Source organism: Hemitrygon akajei, unplaced genomic scaffold (assembly GCF_048418815.1).
Source record: "Hemitrygon akajei unplaced genomic scaffold, sHemAka1.3 Scf000105, whole genome shotgun sequence".
Lineage (NCBI taxonomy): Eukaryota > Metazoa > Chordata > Chondrichthyes > Myliobatiformes > Dasyatidae > Hemitrygon > Hemitrygon akajei.
This window is the reverse complement of record NW_027331991.1, coordinates 2318238-2342355: the sequence shown is the minus strand read 5'-3', so window position 1 is coordinate 2342355 and position 24118 is coordinate 2318238. Positions and strand designations below refer to the sequence as shown.

The window sequence follows — 24118 nt, the reverse complement described above, 5'->3', positions numbered from 1 at the left end:
GTTGCTTTGGCTGCAGATGAGCAAACTTGTTATCAATATTTTCTGGAACAACGGAGTTCATTACTCTAACTGGGACCATGTTTGGCTTGTGAAAAGTCTCAGACGAGTCTATTGTTTCATTCTCAGGGTTGCCAGATTCATATATTTTGACAACAACACTCACAGATGGTGCCTGATTGTCAAAATAAGGCTTTATCATATTTATGTGTACCAGCTGTGTTAGTTTACGTCGGTCGTGTGTTGTACTAACATAATTCACATCATTAAATTGAGAGACTATTTCATATGGTCTATTGAATTTCACCTGAAGTGGATTCGTCAACATAAGACAAGCACCTTATCCCCCACCCGGTATTTTCTTTCGCAACCCTGCTTAACAAACCAACACTTCATTTTGTTTTGAGAAATCTTTCAGTTTTGTTTCGGTAGACTACAGAATTGGTGTAGTTTATTTTTGAACTTTAAAACATAGTCTAACAAGTTAACATGTACATCCCCAGAAATCCACCGCTCCTTTTACAAGGTCAAAGGTCACCTCACTCTGCGACCAAATACGAGTTCAAATGGAGTAAAGCCCAATGATTCCTGAACCGACTCTCTTACTGCGAAGAAAAGCAAATGTATTCCTTCATCCTAGTCGTTTCCATTTTCAACACAGTATGTCTTGATCATTTCATGTCTTGAGCGTAGAGTGAAATTTTTCTAAAGCCCCTTGTGATTCCGGATGGTATGGAGACGATGTAATTTCTTTTGCTCCCAGTTCATAAACTACCTGCTGGAATAACCCAGATGTAAAATTACTTCCTTAATCAGACTGGATTTCTTGAGGCAAATCGAATAAAGTAAAAAAAAACTCGGTAAGAGCCTTCGACACATTTTTAGCTTTAATATTTCTGAGAGGCATTGCCTCTGGGAATCTGAATGCAGTGCACATAATAGTTAGCAGATACTGATGGCCAGCTTTAGCCTTTGGCAAATGGGCCAGCACAATCCACTATAACTTTGGAAAAGGTTTCACTGAATGCAGGTATAGGCTGGAGTGGGGCCACTGGGATGACCTGATTAGGTTTAGCCACAACTTGACAAGTGTGACAAATCCCAGCATTAATTTCTGGTTTACCCTGGTTATCCCTGCTACTCTTTTCGAAACTCTTATTCAGGGTAAACATAACCTTATGAGTTAAAGCAAACTGATCTGCTAATCTAGCAGACTCCTGCATAGTGGCAGCATCATTTCCATCTAAATACGTCTTTATGTCATCAGGCACGCACTTTTTGAATTCTTCAATTAAAACCAACTTTTTCAAGCTGTTAAAATCATCATTTACATTTTTATATGTGCACCAGCGGGAAATACACACAAATTTCTCATAAGCAAATTCCATATAAGTCTGGTTCACAGATTTCTTCAAATGTCTAAACTTTTGCCTGTATGCTTCTGGGACCAACTCATAAGCTCTGAGCACAGCCTGTTTCACTAGGTCATAATGTGTGGTGCATGGCCAGCTGGTTAAGGTGTTGAACTAGCGATCTGAAGGTCATGATTTCGAGCCTCAGCCAAGGCAGCGTGAGTGTCTTTGAACAAAGCACTGAACCATACACTGCTCCTGCACGTTTATAGCCCAGTGGCGATGATTGGTGCAGTATAAATAATCAGCTGCTTCATCAACTGTCAAAGCAGAATAGGCTTGCTGAGCCTTCCCCTTTGTTATACTTTATGAGACAATTTTCTGTCTGTGTTTCTGCCTCTCTAGCCTCAAACTGCCTCTGCCTTTCCACAGCCTCCATCTTTAATTTTTCTCACTTGTACTGGAGCTCAAGCTCACTCGTTTACTTTCAGGAAACACCTCCAACTCCTCCACTTTAAACACACTCTCAGAAACATAATGTTCAGCTATTATCCTCTGCATCTGTGCCCTCCTCATTGTCAATTTCACCTTAGCAAGATGTAACCTTTCAGCAATACTCAACAACTCAATCCTTCTGGCATCCTCTAATGCCTCAGAGGCTGGCGCTTCCTGACATCAATCAACATCCATTGCTGCAAATTTTCCACACAGAAATAAATCAAAAGAGATTTCCCCAATGAAATCGATAATTAATCAATCCTCAAATTTGATCATATCCCAGATGCAGGCCCCATTTTGTTATGAACCGTAACGCTTCAGAAACGAACCAGCAGCAACAGACTACTACTGGAGTCTGTTTTTGATGTGAAAACCACAATGCTTATTAGTATCCACTTATAATATAGTAACTTAAGCAAGTTAAACAAAAATTAACAGTGTTATGTGTATATATGTGTATAAATATAACTCCCAAACTATTGAGCTCGGGGGAAACAAGGCTTGGAGTCTTCAGATGGTAAAGTATGAAAGTTCAGTTCAACCACAGAATTGGTGATGAGAGAGATATTTGTAATTCAGGGTAAATGTCGAGAGAAGACAGTTATGTTGAACAGCAAGGGAGATGAGGCTGAGTACAGAGCTATGGTGGAAATCTTTGTCACATGGTACGAGCAGAATCATCTGCAGCTTAATGTGAAAAATACTAAGGAGCTGGTGGTGTACCTGAGCAAGGCTAAGGCACCAGTGACCCCTGTTTCCATCCAAGGGGTCAGTGTGGACATGGTGGAGGATTACAAATACCTGGGGATACGAATTGACAATAAACTGGACTGCTCAAAGAACACTCAGGCTGTTTACAAGAAGGGTTAGAGCCATCTCTATTTCCTGAGGAGACTGAGGTCCTTTAACATCTACCAGACGATGGTGAGGATGTTCTACGAGGCTGTGGTGACCAGTGCTATCATGTTTGCTGTTGTGTGCTGGGGCAGCAGGCTGAGGGTAGCAGACACCAACAGAATCAACAAACTCATTCGTAATGCCAGTGATGTTCTGGGGGTGTAACTGCACTCTCTGGCAGTGGTGTCTGAAAAGAGGATGCTGTCCAAGTTGCATGCCATCTTGGACAATGACTCCCATCCGCTCCATAATGTACTGGTTAGGCACAGGAGTACATTCAGTCAGAGACTCATTCCACCGAGATGTAACACTGAGCGTCATAGGAAGTCATTCCTGCCTGTGGCCATCAAACTTTTCTAATCTTCCCTCAGAGTGTCAGACACCCTGAGCCAATAGGCTGGTCCTGGACTTATTTCCACTTGCAAAGATTAACTTATTATTATTTAATTATTGATGGTTTTATATTGCTATATATCTACACTATTCTTGGTTGGTGCGGCTGTAACAAAACTCAATTTCCCTCAGGATCAATAAAGTACGTCTGTCTGTCTGTCTGTTCTACAGGTTACACAGTGTTAAAATGAGAGAACAGTAGCTGTAGATTTTATCCGTCATCTTTACAAATCTACATACGAATTATCACCGAAAGTGACTTGTCATGAGGGGTATCATCTACAAATGAATGACCACATCACAGCCAGGCAAGGGTTAACACATAAGGGGTCTCCACAGGATATCCCAAATCAGATCCACTCCTATGGGTTAAATGAGGTGACAACCACACATTCGATGTATGGTGAATGGATAATTAACCCACCCTTGTGGGCAAAGGAAAGTTCTAAACAGTGTTCCCAGTTCTAAACAGGGAACTTTGGCCACTCGTTCCCTGGTTTCAATCCTTCCAGTTTTCATCCGTCTCCGTCTGACTCTGAGTGTCTGTGTCCTCAGTTAAAACTAAACAAGCTGCAAGTCAGACTGATTCACCTTCTTAATCTCTCTTAAAATGACAGTCCATATTAAACGAAACTGAGGGATTCATAACAATGGCCACTCCCCACTATGAACTGACTTGTGTTCCAGTATTTGGGATGATTGAGTGAATCCTTTCCCACAGACTGAGCAAGTGAACGGCTTCTCCCCAGTGTGAACTTGCTGATGTCTCTGTCGGTTAGCTAACCGAGTGAATCTCTTCCCACAGACTGAGCAGGTGAACGGCTTCTCCCCAGTGTGAACTCGCTGATGACTATGTAGGTTGGATGGGTGAGCGAATGTCTTCCCACATTCTGAGCAGGTGAACGGCTTCTTCCCAATGTGAACTCGCTGATGTCTCTGTAGATTGGATGACTGAGTGAATCTCTTCCCACATTCTGAGCAGGTGAACGGCTTCTCCCCAGTGTGAACTCGCTGATGTACCAGTAAGGTGTATGACTCAGTGAATCCTTTCCCACATTCTGAGCAGGTGAAAGGCCACTCCCCAGTGTGAACTTGCTGGTGTGCCAGTAGTAGAGATGACCGAGTGAATCCCTTCCCACACTCTGAGCAGGTGAATGGCCTCTCTCCAGTGTGAACTCGCTGATGACTATGTAGGTTGGATGAGTGAGCGAATCTCTTCCCACATTCTGAGCAGGTGAATGGCTTCTCCCCAGTGTGAACTCGCTGATGACTCAGTAGATGGGATATCTGTCTGAATCCCTTCCCACATTCTGAGCAGGTGAACGGCTTCTCCCCAGTGTGAACTCGCTGATGACTCTGTAAGGTGGATGACTCAGTGAATCTCTTCCCACAGACTGAGCAGGTGAACGGCTTCTCCCCAGTGTGAACTCGCTGATGTACCAGTAAGGTGGATGACCGAGTGAATCCCTTCCCACACTCTGAGCAGGTGAATAGCCTCTCCGCAGTGTGAACACGCTGGTGTGCCATTAGGTCAGATGACTGAGTGAATCCTTCCCCAGATATTCAGCAGATCACCAGCCTTTGCCCAGAGTGAACTGACTGGTGTGTCCACAGGTGGGAAGACTGACTGAATCCTTTCTCACAATACAGAACAGGTGTATGGCCTTGCCCAGTTTGAACTTGCTGATGTACCTTCAATTGTGATAACCGAGTGAATCCACTCCCACTGTTTGAGCAGGTGAACAGCCTTCCTCCTGTGTAAAATGACGGGTTGCCAGTTGGTCAAATGACCGAGTGAATCCCTCCCCACAGTCTGAGCAGGAAGGATGGTTGATTGAATCCCTTGCTCCACTTCTTAAATATCTGGACAGAGACAACCCAACTGGTGTGCCGTGTTTGAACTTCCTGGAGACAAATTCCTTCTAGTTTTTAACCTGTAAAAAGATTTACAAAATCCATCAATGGGTGTAGGACAACATTTCAGATGAGATTACTTGAGTTACCAAGGTTTGATCTGGTATCACACTGTTACAGTGAGGTTCTACCCAAGTTGGACAGAGAAATCATCTCCTGACTGGGCAGAGTGCTGGTATCTGGAATGACCATCAATTCCCTGATGCTGTTCCTGTTTCTATAAGAATGGGGCATTTCTGCCATCTCCAATTTGTACCTTTGCTGAGTTGGACTCTCTCCATTGGTATTATTCCCTGTTCCTGCTGAGCTGCATGGGTGCCTGGCCCCACAGTAACAAAAACAATCTCACGCAATTAGTCTTTCTTGATGTGCATCTAGGATTTTCTTTTATGTATTATTAACTTAAAGTGCCACAGTTTTAATGCCATATAAAAAATTCCTGTTAAGGTGAATGGTTGGTCCGCACAGCTGTTAAAAAGACAGAGTGAATTTTTGTAATATTTCACATTCTTGTAGAAAGTTACAACACAGAAACATGCCCTTTGGGCCATCTAGTCTATGCTGAACTATTTAATCTGCCCACTCCCATACCCCTACCATGCAGGTACCTACATGAACCTCTGAAATGTTGAAATCGAGCTTGCATGCATCACTTGAGCTGGCTGCTCATTCCACACGTGGATGACTGTCTGTGTGAAGAATTTTGCCCTCATGTTCCCCTTAACATTTCACCTTTCACCCTTAACTCATGGCCTCTGGTTGTACTCCTACCCCATCTCAGTGGTAAAAGCCAGCTTGCATTTACACTATCTATGCCTCTCTATCACAATCAAATCTCCCCTCAATCTCCTACAGTCCATGGAATAAAGTCCTGACCTGTTCAGTCTTTCCTTATAACCCAAGTACTCCAGACCTGGCAACATCCTTGTGAATTTTCTCTGAACTCTTTCAAAGTCCTTACATCTTTCCTGTAGGTTGGTGACCAAAACTGCACTCAGTACTCCAAATTAGGCCTCACCAATGTCTTCTACAAGTCAACATAACATCCATCTATTGTTGTCAGTACTTTTGTTCATGAAGGCCATTGGGCTAAAATCTTCCCTTCCATCTCTATCTAACTGTGATACCACTTTCAGTGAATTAAGGACTTTCTTCTACAAGAGGTCCCTTTCTTCTACAACACTCCTCTGTGCCCGACCAGTCACTGTGAAAGAACTCCCTTGGTAGGTCAGACCAAAGTGCAACAACTCACACTTGTCTGCATTAAATTCCATTTTCCATTTCTCAAACCATTTTGCCAGCTGGTCCAGATCGCACTGCAAGTTTAAATGCTTTTTTGGCATTGACTTGATGGGACAAATAGCCTGTTTCTTTACTGAACTTCTCCATGTTTCTATGGCTGAGAAGATGGCCAAACTTGTTTGGAAGGGGAAGGGTAGGAGTGACAATTGAGCAGCAGTGGCTGGAGTTTCTGGAGCAATTCGGGAGCTGAGTGATTCCACAGAAGTGGAAGCATTAGAAAGACAGGAGGACACAACTGTGGTTAAAATGAGAAGCCAAAGCCAACATAAATGTCAAAGAGAGGGTAAACAAAAGAACAAAAACTATTCGGAAGCTTTGAGAAACCAAAAGAAGACAACAAAAAAATTCAGATGAGCTCAGTGCGTGGAATCATGACTTGTAGTCATTAATGGGTCTCAGTAGCACCCAACAGACTGAGGCATTTAGAGGAACAAAATATACGAGGCATCAATTTCTCTTCAAAAGCAAGGTTCCCTGGACCAGTTACCTTTCAACTTTCATTTTGGCAGGCACATACAAACTCTACACCCTCAAAAATTCACATCTGAAGGCCTCCCACTTACATGTACTCCTTTGCCAGGAAACAACCTGTCCCAAACCACACTTGTCAGATTCTTTCTGATACCATCAAAATTGACCTTTCTCCAATTTAGAATCTCAACCTGTGGTCCAGACCACTCTTTTTCCCTATTTACTTTGAATCTCATGGCATTATGATCACTAATTTCTGTCACCAGCCCTGATCAATTCCTAACAGCTTATTGCACACTTCTACATCGGAATTCTACGTATTGATTAAGGGCACATTTGACAAAATCTACCTCATCTAGTCCTTTACAGATTAGGAGTCCCAGTCAATAAATGGAAAGTTAAAATCATTTACTGAATCAACCTTTTTGTTTATTGGCATGGTCTGCAATCTCTCTACAAATTTGTTCCTCTAAATCCCTCAGGCTGTTGGCTGCAACCAAGTCCGAATATTGGTTACAATATCATAATTCCTTGTCTTCAGCTCATCAGGCTTTCCTACGATGCTTCTTGCATTGTGATATACACAGCTCAGCACATTCATTGCACCAGTCTCAACCATCTAACTGCTGAATCTATCTATGATCTGAACATCTGACTGGTGTCAAGGAAACAAACCCTCCATCATTGTCACAAAAACAAAGGAGCTGATTGTGGACGACAGGAGGAATGGAGACAGGATAACCCCCATTGACATCAATGGATACTGGGTTAAGAAGGTGAACAGCTTTAAGTTCCTCGGCATAAACATCACAAAGCACCTTACATTGTCTGTACATACCGGCTGTGTTGTGAAAAGAGCACAGCAGTACCTCTGTCACCTCAGATAGTTGAAAAAGTTGGGGATGGGGACCAAAATCCTGAGGACTTTCTACAGGGACACAATTGAGAGCATCCTGACTGGCTGCATCACTGCCTGGTATGGGAATTGTATTTCCCTTAATTGCAGGAAACTGCAGAGAGTGTTGCGAACAGCCCAGCACATCCGTAGTGGTGAACTTTCCACTATTCAGTACATTTACACAGACAGGTGTATAAAAAGGGCCCAAAGGATATCAGGGACCAAATTCACCACAACCACAAACTGTTCCTGCTGCCACCATCCAGGAAATGGTACCACAGCAAAAGGACCAACAGGCTCCGGGACATCATCTTCCACCAGGCCATCAGACTGATTAATTCATGCTGATACAATTGCATTTCGATGTAATATTGACTGTCCTATGTACAAACGATCTATTATAAATTACCATAAATTACACATTGTACATTTAGATGGAGACATAACATAAAGATTTCTACTCCTCATGTTTATGAAGTATGTATCTAATAAAGTCAATTCAATTCAATTCACCCTCTCCATTATCTGTTTGCTCATTCTGGCTCCCATTCCCCTTGCAGCTTATTTTAACCACATCACCCGTTCAACCCACACTAGCACTAGCATGCCTTACCACTTGGATATCAGTCCCCTCTTGTTCTGTTCCCCTAACTAATGAATCCCCTATCACCCCTTTGACTTTTCTCTGTCAGGTAATCCCCTTCACCACCAGTTTCTAAAGTGGTCTACCTTTTGTTATGTTTCATGGGCACAAGAGTACTCTGCAATGTCTTTTTAACCTCATTCCCCTTCCTGACTCTCTCCCAGTTTCCTGTGTCCTGCACCTTGGGTGTAACTCACCTCTCTTCATGTCATATCTATCACCCCCTCCAACTCCTGGATGATCCGGAAATCATCCATTTCAGGTTCCAACTCCTTAACGTGCAGGGTGCACATCTTGTATGTGAGGACATCAGGGACACTGGAGGTCTGACCACCTTCCCACCAAAGTCCCCTCTAATTTGTAATGACCAGTGTGCACATAAATCATGTACTGTGCACTTTTTTTAACTCAGTGACATGTGCACAGTGAATTTTATACAGAGAGGTAATCGTTTTCACAGCTAGCAAATCACTGTTGATAAGTACTTTGATCTCCCCTGGGTTTGATCGAGTTCATCTGCACTCTCACACAACCTATGTAGCAGGCCTGTAACGGGTAATGAAGGATTTTCTCACCAAAGCTTTTTCATATTGTCCATATGTGGTTTGCTTGCTAAATTATGCTTTAAAAAGTCAGATTTGCAAATATTACTCCACTTCTTCCAACTTACAAATTCTCCAGCACCTCTTGCATTGCCACAATACACACAGGTAACACCAGTTTCTATATTGGGCATAAATATTTCCCCTGAACCCTCCTGACGAATTGAGGGTATATAAAAATTCATTTTGAACCTGTGTAACCTCTGGCTAAAAGAATAATTGGGAGTGAATAGGAATTTTGAACTGAAGTGAACTCAGTCTTCAGCGTTTAGCTAAGACAGACTCATTGCCAGTTCTCTGTGGCTTGCAGAGAGACACATTGAGAGCTGATAATATTATACATTGTATCCTCGTTTGAGTAAAGGGAGGAGGACTCACTGATAAGGACAGGAATTAACATCTGTTGTAATTAAGTCAGGGCCTTGCAAAGGGAATAACTGATAAGGACTGGACAGTACATCCATCTATAATTAAAACCATTTAGCAAACTCTGTTATCTAAGTAATTAAGTTTTGCATCAACACACTTAGTGGGCGTGCCAGTTCAAATAACATCTTGCAATATTAATGTATGGGATGTACTATGTATAAATATACGGCTGTAACCTAAGTCATTCGACTTGTCAGAAGGTGGCAGTGCTTACGTGCCTTCCCTTTGACAACTGGGACTCAAACTCCTGCAGGCATTTGAATGCACAATAAACCATGGTGTCGATAAGAAGCTGGTCTCCTGAGTTTTATTCAGATTCAACTTTAACATTTGGCATCACGAACAGGGTCCCAATATAGGGAGTGCCAAGCAGACGGGCTGAGTAACAAGCTGGACCACTCTGGGGACTGCGGAGACCGAATGGAAGCCCAATGGGTATTTTAAATTTGTCACTCACCGTTAGTTCCTTTGGACGTACGGTGCCTCACCCAAGGCTGATCAGATACCTTGACAGGATCGGGAAAGAAATTGTTGGGAGATTTGTATAAGGTAGGCAAAATTTTACTAAGTAGCCAGGAGGCAGACATGCCAGGTAAATTCATCATTTAAGCAGGAGGTGCCAGCCGGGTAAATTTATCTCATTGTTAATTGAGCAGGAGGCTTTGAGCCCAATAAATTACTTAGAGACCATCGGTCAATTGCAGTCGATTGATACTAGTGGGCCAGCAGCAGCCCGACACAATTTGTGTGAGAGTTCTCCAGACAAGGAAAAATATTTGTGAATGTTGAGTGCAGTGCTGAATAAGAAATTGGGGAACAAAATGTGGCCACGGACGGGGGAGGGTGCAGGAGCCTGGGTTATTACCTCATGAGAACAAGCAGTAAATTTGATTTGGAAAAAGAACTGAGGAAAGAAGTGGAAATTGTTGAAAAGGGAATGGAAGGGAAAGGCAGATGTAAAGCGGAACTTTGCCGGCTATGCCACTGGTGGCATAGTGGCTTCAGCGTTGGACTTCGAGGCGAGAGGTCCCGAGTTCGAATCCAGCCGACTCCCTTGCACACTTTCATCTGTGCTGGGTTAGAGCTGGTGAACAAAACAACTCACCCAGCAGAAGGCAATGGCAAACTACTGCTGTAACTTGCCTTGTACATGATTTCCCAACACCACACAGTGGCGTGAAAGGAAATCCTCGGCTAACTGGAAAAAATTCAGGATGTGACATACCTTTAAAGTGGAACAGTATATTATCAGCAAGTTGGAGGAATAATGCATGTGATAAAGGGATAGAGTAGTGATCACCAACCATTTTAAGCCCAAGATCCCCTACCTTGGCCTTTGTAAAATGCAAGATCGACCCAGATCAATTAGTTACACGCATGCGCACCAGGGCAGAAAAAACCGGAAGTAAAACCCCACAACCTGGAAGTAGAAATAATGTATAAACACTGGGGCACCCGCCCCTTTTTTGCACCGCAGACCGGTTTAATATTGACAATATTCTTGCGGACCGGCCGACAGGGGATGGGGTGGGTGGGGTTGTTAAACACGATAGGAATACAGTGATACGGGAAGCATGTTCCTTATGTCCAGTCTATTCTGTAATTTAGTTTATGTGGCTCTCGGCACTTAGCTTCTGTCCCGCGCTGCTCATGTTTTCTCCGCTGAAAAAACTCAACACATTTGCATTTAAGTGCAGGGTGCTTGGACTAGGGGTACCGAAGCAGTTTTGAGGGCTTCATTGCCTCACTGGACAGCCTCCTGCCCGCCCACCGCCAGATGACTTGGCTTGGTTTGGTTGGTCGTGGGTCGGGTGAGAGGACAACGTCAGGGCCGGAGGTCCCTGTGCCGGGGCCGCGGCAGTCATAGTCCGGAGAGAGTGACCAACCGAGCAAGGAGTGTGACAGGGCATGAACCCGCCCCCCCTTGTAGGACCTATCAGCCAACAAAAGTTTGTTTCAGTAGATCACAGCACGGTAGCTGCTCTGATACCTATGAAACACTGAGCCCGAATTAGGTCGTCTGCGAATATTTTAGCACCGGATTCCCCATAAACATTCAGTCTGCTAAACAGGTTTAGAGGCAGCACTCCAGGCCAGTAGTGACGGCACTTCCCACCGGCCGCCCGAGGCCAACTGGCGATCTCTGGCATGAGGGTGTCACTGCGGTTAGGCGACTGATGACCTCGCGTGCACTCAAGTTCAACAGTGGGCTGACAGGGAATGAGGAAAGGTGCAGCTGACTCATGTTGTTTCCTCGCGGCCCAGTGGTTGGGGACACTGTGTAGTTACACGCATGTAGAAAGAATGGAACTAAAACCCCACAACCCGGAAACAATCTTTCAACAGTATTTGTGTATTTATTTTTCTTAGTTTTTGGGATCTACTGGAAAAGTCTCAAAGATAGACTAGTCGATAGCAATCGACAGGTTGGCGACCACTAGGATAGAGGTAAGTACTGCAGAAGGAACACCAAAGGTTGGGAGACGTTAAAAACAGAGCATGAATGGATGGATGGGCGCCAAAAACGACAGCAGGAAAAGCAACGTAAGCAAACCAAAGCTGGCCTACATAGGAGAGAAGGGCAGGAATGTCAGTCTAAAGTTAGAACTGATAGGGAAACACGGGATCCCGAACCCGTGTCTGGCATATCGACCCTGTATGAGTTTTGTGGCCTGCTACAGCACTTTCGCAGGAGACCAAGCCTTTAATGATGGGAAGCTGTCCCCCCAATTTAATGCCCTACTGCTCCAATGCTTAGCAACTAAGTTAGCCAACATCATTAACGAATAATATGGATTGGCCTGACAATGACCAAAATCGAATGCAACGAGCTTTGACATATCATTGGAACAGGGCTTTCGAATGCCAATCAACCCCGAAGGGAACTAATATTACAGGTGAATGGAGACTGCCTCTGTCTGTCGATGGAGTAGCACTAATTCTGTGCTGCTCTTAGTTTTCTCTCCCACTCACAACTTAAATTTTGAATTTCAAATTTTTAATTGCTGATTCTTGAAGGGGAGTGATATATCTATGTCTACGAGAAGTGGGAAGAATCTTGCATGAATCTCCTGACAAAGGTAATGAAAAAGGAAAGACGTCGAAGGAAAGATCTGATGAAATGCCATCATGGGCTGAAGATATCGTTCGGACACTGAAATCAATTCAAGATCAGAATAAGGCAATTAAAGATCAACTGGAAAAGAATATAATGAAATGAACTTAATTCTGGGAAAACAAAGATATGGAAACTCAAGTTTCTAATCATGACGAGGAATTGAAGTCAACTAAGCAAAAACTGTCTGAAACTACAACCCGTTTGGAAAAATATCGTTAATAAGATTATTGATTTGCAAACTAAGTCTCACAGAAACAACATACGAATCGTTGGATTGCAGTAAGGAGCTGAAAATGGAGACTTGATGGTTTACTTTGGTAAGCTCTTTCATCATCTATTTCATCACAGCTACCTGCTATTGAAAGAGCACACAGGCTGTCCACTTCGAAATTTAAAGACTCAACCAGACCAAGATTTATTTTGGCTTGTTTTCATCACTTTAAAATTAAAGATCATATAATGCGACAGGCAAGAAAACAGAGTTTTCAAATTCAATGAGTCTGAGCTCCGTTTTTATGAAGATTATCCAAAAGAAGTAATGGAGCAAAGAGCAAGATTTGCTTTGGTAATGAAACAAGCATATGATAAGAAAAGATTTCCCTCTTTGAGTTACCCGACAAGAATGAAAGTTTTTCCTCCTAATTCTTCCCCATGTACTTTCTTTGACCCAAAAGTCGAGCTGGATTTTGTCCAGGCTATAACTGTCACCACCACTGACGTTACTACTGAATGAACTATCTGAAAAGCTGTTTGATTATCTGTATATTACTCACACTACGAAAAGAAGACATATGAAGGCTATTTGGATATTTCATTGACAGATTAATAAAAGAGGAAAAGAAAACATGCTCATCATTACATCCTATTGGATTTTTTTTTGGAAAGAAGATTTACGGATCAAGTTTGACTGTTTAAATGGTTAATTTCATATTTGACTGAGAAAAGAGGATAAAAGGATTTGTTCCTTTTATCTAATATTTGGTTTGATTTTTTTTGTTGTTTCTTAAATTACTAACTGGTAGTTTTTTTTCTACCAACAGGGTTTCTTTTTATATATTTATCTGGGAGGGTTAAGTTACTATGATTTTACTAATTAATATTTCCATCAATTTAGTTCAGTTAAGTATACTATTAACTTTTTTTAATCTGTTTTATTATAGCGCCCTATAACTGAATTTAAAGTTTTCTTAGGGATTTAAAGCTAAACTCAAGATGGGGCTGGTTTTTCTCTCTACGAGATTATATTATTCTGGTTCTTTTTCTGTTTAACACATGATAGAATGTAAACACTCTCCTTTGTTGAGACTTTACTGTCTTTCTTGCAAGGTCATTTTATTTATTTTATGTACTGGCTGGGGGGAGGCAGAGACGAGACCAACAGAGTGGCCCATGTCTTCGCATCTATCTTAGTTCACTTGCCTTTTTTCAGGCTTTTGGGAGGGTGGGTGGGTTTAGAGTTAGGAGTTTTTTCCCATTGGGTGGTTCTGGAGCATGTGTGTTTTCTATATGGCTTTATTCTTCATCACTGCCATCTTTGATAATCCCGTATTGGTATGTGTTCTGCGCATGTATAAAGTAAATTAGAATAAAATTATAGTATGGCAGTTAAATGGATTAATGTAATGATTTGGAATATACGTGGTTGGAATGATCCTATTAAACAAAAAAAGACTTAAAATTATTAATCGACTCCAACCTGATATAATTTTTGCTTAGGAGCCGCATATCAAGGCAGGAGATCAAAATAGATTTTTTCGCTGGTGGAATGGAAAACCATGCTACTTCAAAGAGCAAAACTAAGGGTGTGTCTATCTTTATTAAATCTAATATATTTACTCAAGAGGATATTGAGTCAGTTTCTAATGGTAGATTTTTAATTGTTAAAGGAGTGATTTGTAATAGAAAGGTTGTTTTGGTTAATTTGTATGGTCCTAATTTAGATGATCCTGCTTTTTTAAAAAAAATATTTGCTTTACTGCCAGATTTAAATGAGTATATGTTGTTAATGGGTGGGGTTTTTAAACTGTTGCTTAAATCCTATGATTGATAAGAGCTCAACTAATCAACGACTTACAAATCATTTTGCGTCAGTTATTAACTCTTTTTTGACCAATTTTGGGTTGATCGAATTATGGAGGCATTTACACCCTGATAACAGAGAATTTTTTTTTCTTTCCATGTTTATGAAATATATTCAAGGATTGATTATATTATAGTTGATTCCTGTCTTTTGCCTAATGTTAAAAACTGTGAATATGACGCTATTGCTATACCTGATCATGCGCCTTTGAGTTTGTCCTTTGAATTTGACGATGACATTTTTGGCCGTCCACCATGGCACATGTCTCAGACTTTATTGCAAAGCTCTGACTTTATTAGTTTTATCGAAAGCCAGATAAAATAATTTTTTTCTTTTTAATGATATAGGAGGTATGTCTAAATTAATTATATTGGATACATTCAAAGCATTTTTATGTGGTCAGATTATTTCTTATTCAACTAAACTTAAAAAACAGACTAAAGCAAAATTAGATGAAATTTCAAAACAAATTAAAGATTTAGATAATATCTATGTGACTTCCCCTAATATTGACATTTTAAAAAAGGGTGGATCTTCAATCATAATATAACCTATTATTAACTCATTCAATTGAAGGTTATCTACTTAAGTTAAAGACCCAATTTTATGTGTTTGGAGATAAAAATAATAATCTACCATAGATTCCGGACTACAGAGCGCACCTGATTAAAAGACACAGGCTCTAATTTTAGAAAGAAAATCAATTTTGTACTTGTACAAGCCACACCGGATTTTAAGCCGCAGGTGTCCCACGTTGTAATATGAGATATTTACACAGAAAGATTACACGTGAGGATTTTTTAACTTTTAATTAAATCCATATGGTAACATAAACAAATACATATTGCAAATGCTTTTTTTCGAACCGTGCCTGTAACACGGCTACTTTTAAATATACATATGCATCGGTAACACACAAATTACGTTGTGTATACTTTTTTACCGAACAGTGCACGAACAACATTCCAATATCTCCTAACGACTGGTAAAAAAATATATACTGCAGCCTACCAGGAAAAGTTATTGGTCGCCTTCAACTTAAAAGCAGCATTCTCGCGCGGGTCTAAAGCGCTCGCCCCCTCCTTTCCGTTTATCGCAAACCGGTGTTTTCCCACAAGACGCGGCGAAACCGGATGTGACGTCATAGCATCCCGGGATGTAGTACAGAAAACAAATATACTTAAAACACTTCTAACTTTAACTAGAAAATATTAACAAATGAATTACTAAGCGAAAATATTATAAACTAAATAACTGCCATAAAGGCAGCACAATGCTTTTCTTCGAGTGTTTTCCATGTTGATGAGGGTGAGTACAAATGACTGATTTACAATAATTTAATTGTGAAAGTGCGCTTGATTTATCGTACAATTTCATTGGACCTCTGTGAACTACTCATCAATTTTATTGGTCTACTGTTACGAGGCAAAATGTTTTTGGCGGCATAAAAAAAAAACCATGCATTAGCCGCACCGTAGTAAAGGTAGCAGTGTTCAAAGCTGTTCAAAGCGTGGGAAACAAGTAGTGGCTTATAATCCGGAATCTACGGTACTTGCATCTCAATTAAAATCAGCTGGAGCCAAGAGGCAAATTTTTCCCCTCACTTTTCTTTTTAGTTTAATTCCCAAAATTTTCAATCCTCAAGATAGCTTCCTCTTTTATGAGGCAATGGAAGTGTTGTTACTTCGATGCACTTGTGCTATTTTTGAATAATAATAATAAAAAGATATGAAAAGAATATTAAAGGTGAATATGTTCAGTGGGAAGAAGGATGCGAGCGGGCTATATCTGCGGATCAGAAATGGGAACAACAACCTACCAAGGGACGGGTGGGGACAACAACCCGTTTAGAAATTGACAAGCAAGGATGCTTCCTACCATGAGTACCACCTCTCAGGAAGAGCCCAATGTAATATTGACAGTTGCTGCTATTCCAGTTCCGTTTATGATTGATTTGGGGGTAACTACAACCACTCTCAATCGGGAAATAGTATCGGAAAAGGGATTGCAGTTATCAGACGCAACATTCACTCTGTCTGGGTTCGAAGGCACGGAACGTACGTATTCACATAACAGTCGGGGGTGTAATCCAGCAGGGAGAGACTTGCTCTGTCTGTTGGAAGTCGAGATTCTCTGCACAGGCAATGGTGTCACCCTGTGACAGGTGAACAACTGATAGCTTTCCCAATTTCCGACCCCCCAGTGGTGGGCACTTAATCTGGACTCCACTGCGTCTGAACCCCTTCTGCCAATGGTCGACCCCCATGTGACTCTGTGTTGTGACATTACGGGGTGCTCAGCTGAGGAAAGTCAATATTATGCACCCCTCGAGGGACAGAAGTTCCCAGTCATGGTGATTGGAGAGGTTAAAGGAAAAGTGGGCAGTGCATTACTGGCCGAATTTCCGGATTTCCTTTGGCGACAGACAGAACTGGTGGTTCCCCGTACCACTGTTAGTTTTTGCCCTGGGTTCAAGCCAAAGAGCCCAGAGTTCATTGCCTACACCTTGCTGAAACAAGCCTCCAGCACCGAGGGAGACGGGCAAGACTTGGCTGCGGGCCAACTCCGATACTGGAAGGAGTCTGAGGTGAAAGCGGGACATTTGGTGAGACACACTTTTAATATTGACCGATCCCAAGATGCTGTACCCCATCTCTGAGCAAATTCAGGCCATGAAGTCGGTCGCGCCAACTGTCCCCCTGTCCGGATCACCATGAAGGAAGGACAGACTCTCCCATCCATTCTGCAATATCCCCCTCTAGCCCGAAGCAATTTTATGAGGATGGAAGCTCTTTTGTGGATCCAGTAGGGAAACAATATTCTGGCTATGCGATAGTGACAGACAGTGAAATTGTTCAGCAAGCTTCTTTTGAAGCAGCTGTCTCTGCCCAGAAGGCTGAGCTGTTTGCTCTGACTCGTGCCTGTATCCCAGCAACAGACTGAAGTGCAAACCTTTACACAGACTCCCGTTATACATTTGGAATTGTACATGACTAGGGGGCTCTCTGGGAACACGGGGATTCCTGACTTCCTCTGGCCACCCCATTAGTAATGTCACCTTTGTAAAGAACTTACTCACCACTCTACAGCTACCTGGAGTTCTGGCTGTTATTAAATGTGCTGCCCACACACGCATGTCCAACTGTGTCACTAAACAAAATGCTCTAGCAGATCAGACAGTGAAAAGTGCGGCACAATCCTCAGTAGTTGTAGCCTCCTCGCGTTCCCGTCAAGCAACCCTCCATGACTAAAGCAGATCGGGTTTGCCGGACATGTGGGAGGTACGTAATTTTCAGGGGGACGTCTCTGAGGAGGAGTGAAAACTGTGGTCCCAGATGGTGGTGCCAGAAAGACCCTGACCTAGGTTTTTGGATCACCCCAGCGGGACAGGTTTGTGTTCCTACACAGTTTTTACGAATATTGGTCGATTATATACATAATTGTACACACCTGGGAAAGGAGGGAATGGTTGGTAACCTGTACCCTGCACACCGGGTATGACTCCCTTGACTGGTGGATCCTTTTCTGTGTCTACAAGTTGATTTTATTGAATTGCCTAGAGTACATTGCTATAGATACTGCTTAGTTATTATAGATGTGTTTAGTAGATGGATTGAAGCTATTCCAACTACCATTAATACTGCTATGACTGTTGTGAAGGTATTGTTATGGGATATAATTCCCAGGTACGGCCTGCCAGAGATGCTGAGCTCTGACAATGGCCACACTTTGTGGTGAAAGTAAACAAAGGGGTATGTAACGAACTAGCTATCCAGCAACAATTCCACTGTGTACACCACCCATGGGCCACTGGCAGAGTGGAAAGAGCCAATGGCACTCTGAAGAATAAACTGGCCAGACCAGCAGCAGAGACTGGATTCACTTGGTTGAAGGTCCTACCGTTAGCCCTATTCCACGAAGGTTACCCCATAGGGGAAAGCGGGGTTGTCACCAGTTTACAACATTTATGGATGGCCCATGAGAATATCCTGGGGACCAAGACCTTGTGCACCATTGCTCCCAGAAAGCCTACCAGCAAAATTAGATATTGGAAGAGATGGGGAAATAAATATGCCAACTAACCAAAATTTTCCAAGCATTACATTCACAGGTATGACAGGCTTACAAGGAAGAGAACTACCCCGCAGAGAGGAGTGACTATCCCACCATTGAACCTAGGAATTTATCCTGATCAGGAACTGGGATCGAGGGAAACTCAGACCTCGGTGGAGAGGACCATATCAAGTGTTACTGACCACTCCGACAGCTGTGAAACTTAAAGGGCAATCTCGGTGGATACATCGAACAGACTACAAACGTGTTACTGAGTAGAAGGACTCTCTCGGACTAAAGGAAATTGTATTGGTTGATAGTGGAGAGTGATAAACCTCTAGGTTTCTTGCCGTGGACTGTCATTTTAAGAGATAGTGCCTGAGTGATGTCAGCCACCAGCTTTCTCAGCTCCTGTTTGATTCTTACAAAGAGAGAGAGAGAGGGCTGGAACTATTTGACCATGGAGCGTGTTTACACTTGCTGGCAGCTTGTGCTCACATAGCTCAAAGTTTGTTTTGTTTAATCAAGGACACACAGTCAGCCGGAGAGAAAGAAAGAAGATGGAAGGTTCGAATCAAAGGACCTAGTGGCCAAAGGTCACTGTTTGGACTCTCCTATGCCCACAAGGGTGGGTTAATTATTGATCCATTGTATACCGAATGTGTGATTGTTGCTTTGTTTGATCCACTGGAGTGGATCTGTTGGTTTGGGAGTATCCTGTGAGGACCACTTGTGCTAACCCTTGCCTGGGTGTGGTAATTCACTTGAAGAGGTACCCCTTGACCAATCACTGTTGGCGATAATTCGTATAATGCAAATAGGGATTTTGTTGGAGTATCTCGTGGCTACCACATTTGTTAACCCTTAGCTGGATTCGGGTGTGTTATATGGTAAACACTTGTGAGAAGGGATACTCTGTGGAAATCACTGTCGGTAATACTTTGTGTGTTGGGTCTGGATTGGGAGTACCCTGCGGAATAAACCTGTGTGTTAACCCTTGCCTGGGTGGTAGTTCCTTCTGAAGACAGTACTCCTGTGATAAGCTGCTTCTGGTGATAATTCGTATGTGGATTTAGAACAACGACGGATAAGACCTACGGCGACTGTTATCCTGTTTTACCACTGTGGAATTTGTGGAATTTAATGTAATTGCCTTCTCTCGACATTCATCTTGGATTACAAATATCTCTCTCTCGTCATTGATTCCGTGGATGAACTTAACTTTCATGCTTCACCATCTCAAGACTTTGAGCTTGGTATTCCCTGAGCTCAGTGGTTTGGGAGTTATATTTACACATATTTACTCATAACACCTTTAACTTTAGATTATTTTGCTTAAGTTGTTATACAAGTAGATACTAATAAGGACAGCACTTTTAACATCAAAACTAGACTCCAGGTGTTGTCTATAGCTGCTGGTTCAATTAAACCGTTACAGGTGCGTAACAGTGGTGTCTGTGTTTATGTCTTTGAGAGGGCTCACCCCAGCAACCAGTTAAGATTTTTCTGTCTCTGTCACACTTATGCCAAATGGGTAGAACTAGGGGCCCTGACAGACACAGTGTTTTGACAGATGTATCTCAGGCCCCCACCAAACGGAACTTCCTACACTGGGAAACATGCATCGTGGCCATACTTGCAGGTGCCCAGCAGCGGAGAGGAATAACTGAGACTGAGCGATCTTTGATGATAGTTTTTCTCTCCTATGGAGTAGCCAGGAATTCACGAGAGATAATCAATTTGGCTACAGCACTTGAGGAGCTGGCCACAACACTGCAGGGGCCCTGACAGAAGTATCCACTGAAATGATTGCAATCTGGCAAACAGTCGTATAGAATCTTACGGCTTTAGATTTTATCCTAGCTGAGAAGGGGGAACCTGTGCTATTATTGACACAGAATGCTGCACCTATATGCCTGATGAGTCTAATAACATTACATCCCTCTCCGAGCACACTGCCTAGGAGATTGACAGCATCAAGAAAGTAGGGCAGGATTTACACGGGTTCACGGAAGGGTCGAAATGGTGATCTTCAAAGGCCTGTTTGGTAATATGTGGGGCATGATATTGCATTATGTCCTAATAGTTGTACATATCATTGTTATAGTTACTGTTGTATGCCGTTTTTACCCACTGAGAAGTCAAATCTGTACTCGGTTGCTTTCTCTTTAAAAAATTACTGTTTTGTTGCTCATGTAACAATCAAAAAGAAGGGAATGATGAAGTATGGTTTAACACTTCGTTAAAAAATAGCAGCCTGTTTTTCTGAAAGAAACTGCTGATGATCAGTAGATGTACTAAGCCATGCTGAGCCATATTTCTTCTTGAAGGTAGCTAGCTAGGGTTTCAGGACGCTCATTGTCTTGTGTGTTCATGCATACAGATAGGACAGCTTCAGTCTATTCTGTGTGTGTAAGCCATTTTGACTATTTTGTAATTTGTCTTTAGGGGCTCCAGCCTGTCATGTAGTAAATAACTTTGGTTCCAGCCTGTCTTGTGTGGGGAGTATCTGGACGGATATATCTGTGGTGAAGGGGAATTGTTAGTCAGTGGATTGGGCGGGAACAGTCATTGACTGTTCCTGTTTGAGCGGCTAACTGAGTAAGCCCCAGATACTTGGAATAAAGAGTTTGTACTATACGGTCTCCGAGTAACTCTCTCCGGATTCGATTTCCACAGAATGGGAGTGGTTTTAAAGGGCTGGGCTGCTGGAAGCACATTACCAGACCTGGAGTGATTGCAACTGGGTCTGACAGAGGCATAACTGGTTCTTCTGGGCACATTCAGTCTCACTCCAACTGTTTCCTACCTTCCCTTGTACAGGTATGTAATGTCTAAAGGACCAGTGTTTGAGTAAATGAGACTCACCAAACTTTCTCCTGACTGAATCACTGGAATCTCCGAGTCAGATGGGTTCTCTCCAGTTGATGCTCTCAGTCCTTGGGCTGGTTCACTTGTTGCTGTTCCCTCATCTTCAGTCGTGGTTTGCTTCCAGTTGGGTTTTTCTTCCAATAAATCTCTCACCGCAGGTCTAACTTTAACATGAAAGATAATGAAGCACATTAACAATAAAAAGGAGAACCAAACAGTTCTGCTTAATGTTACTAAGAACAAAACTCACTGAAATTTAAACGTTGAAGGCAGATATAATGATCTCAGTGAACAATCTTTTATTGTCCCTCACATGACACAAAAGAATATGGGATAAGAAGGAGCCATCATTCAGTCATGGTAAGACATAAGGAACCGAATTAGGTGATTTGATCCATCTGATCTGCTCCACCATTTAAACATGGCTGATTTTATTCCAACACCATATTCCTGCCTTCCTCCTGTAACCCTGAAGCTACTTAGCAATCTTGAATATATTAATCTCTGTCATAAATATACCCAAATGGCAGCCTCAACCACACTCTGTGGTAACAAATTCCACACTTCGGACAGCTTTTGGCAAAAAAAAATTCTCAACTGAATTTTAACGGGAAGCATCTTTATTCTGAGATTGTGCTGTCAGATCACAGACTCTGTCTAATGGAAACATCCTCTCCATGTCCACTGTATCCAGGCTTTTCAGCATTCGGTAGGTTTACTTAACCACCCCCACCACCCCCACCGTCCCTCTGAACTCCATTGAGCACAGGTCCAGAACCATCAAATGCTCCTCATACATAAAGCCGATCATGAGATTATTCATGTGAACCTCGTTAGCAACAACTGCACTGAACACATTTCCAGCAATAACAGACAAACTGGTTCCAGGATAATTGACAGGGAAAAGTTGTGCTTTCCTTACTGTTCTACTATCACAGATCGAGTCATTTCCATTTCCAGGTTAAATGTAATAAAAAAGAAAGTGGAATTACCAGAAACGCTCAGCAGGTAAGGAACAGCTGCGGGGAGGGGAACAAACTTTACAGTTCAGATTAATGACGTTTCGTCAGAATGACTTCAAACATTTAGTTTTTAGTGCAACTTGAGATTCTGCCTGATTTCCACCGAGTGACAGTGAGGGGTGGGGGAATTTCCAAACACAGTTTGAACACCAGACTCACGGGTCTATTCCTACTGTTGTAAACACGGAAAAGCCGGTCCGGAGACGTCAGAACACACCACAGCTACTGAATTAATAATACATACTACTGTATAAAAGATTCAAAAATGACAAAGTTAGAAGAAACAACAAGAACTTTGCCAAATATACTTTGACCCTCACCAAATTTTTATCAACACACCATAGAAAGTTTCCCATCCGGACACTTCACGCTTTGCATGGTAACTGCCCCGCCCGTGACTGCGAGGAACTGCACAGACCTTTGGATACAGATCGGCACATTACAGAAACCATCTTACCCCCGAGACTTCACAGTCCCTCGGTAAAGCAGGCAGTGAAATCAAAGATCCCCACAACCTGGGACGTTCTCCTTTCTCACTCACCCCAGTCCGGGAGAAGACACAACAGCCATAAAGCTCCAGGACAAATGTGAGGAGCCTGTGGAAGCGAGGCGAGTTCGGGGAAGTTAATGGGACTCAGCGGCCAAAATCACACCACGTCATCTGGCGTCACAAAGCGGAGGGCGGGGCGAATCTGCGGCACACAGCCTCACGTGACCTGTCGGCGGGACTTCCATTTCAATTCTGTGGAAACAGACAGCCTGGGCTCCTGGTTTGGATCGTTCAATACAGATTAAGCGAAGGGGACACATTTCTGACGAGCCCAGATAGTTGGGAAACAAATGAATTCCTGGCCCACAGTTCGGAGCTCACGGCCAACATCGGATCTCCCCGCTCGGGATCGGTCTCAATACTCACCGATGGGAAAGTGATATCTTCGGCCCGCAGACAGATATACCGGCGGAAGAGACGAAAGTCTTTCCCGAACACACAGCCGACCCACTTCAGCTCTGAGCGGAGAGAAAAACACCGTCCACCCGGAGACTGTGAACATGCGCGAAGAGATTGTTACATCATCGGGAGGCGGGGCCTCGGAAACAGACGCGCAGGTGCTGCCCAACTGCGATTAAATGGGAGGGGCAAACGGGATCACGTGACATGATTGGTGACTCCTCCCCCCCCCCAGGCAGAGACTCCAGCTACTCATTAGTCTCTGGACAGAAGCAAACTTGCCGCTCACATCTCCTCTCACCTTAAATGTATTAGACATTTCAACCCCCAGGAAAAATATATCGTCTGTCCAATCTATCTATTCCTCTCGTAATCTTATAAACGTCCATCCAGTCTCACCCCAGCCTGCGCCGCTCTGGAGAAAACAACACAAGTTTGTCCAGCCTCTCGTTAGAGCTCATGCCCTCTAATCCAGGCAGTGTCCTGGTCAACCTCTTCTGCGCCCTCTCCAAAGCCCCGACATCCTTCCGAGAATGGGGGCGACCAGAACTGTATGAAACACTCCAGATGTGGTCTAACTAGTTTTATAAAACTGTGTTACGAACTGAAACGTTTTTGAAACGAACCAG

The 24118-nt window shown here is 42.8% G+C and overlaps 1 protein-coding gene and 1 long non-coding RNA gene across 2 annotated transcripts; both read right to left on the bottom strand.

Moving 5' to 3' along the window:
* Window positions 1–135: 135 nt before the first annotated feature.
* Window positions 136–23609, bottom strand: LOC140723251 (uncharacterized). Its single transcript, XR_012097848.1, has 3 exons — window positions 23457–23609; window positions 21516–21682; window positions 136–775 (listed from the first exon to the last, which is right to left on the bottom strand). It is a non-coding gene; the product is annotated as an uncharacterized lncRNA (long non-coding RNA).
* On the bottom strand, window positions 2607–4664 carry LOC140723223 (uncharacterized). The gene has a single exon (XM_073037825.1). It carries the CDS (start codon window positions 4662–4664, stop codon window positions 3780–3782), a length of 885 nt encoding a protein of 294 aa, XP_072893926.1. The 3' UTR covers window positions 2607–3779.
* Window positions 23610–24118: the final 509 nt, after the last annotated feature.

What these genes read in the sequence shown, in the direction of transcription:
- LOC140723223 (XM_073037825.1), bottom strand. Translation starts at nt 4,664, where the DNA reads ATGGCACACCAGCGTGTTCACACTGCGGAGAGGCTATTCACCTGCTCA.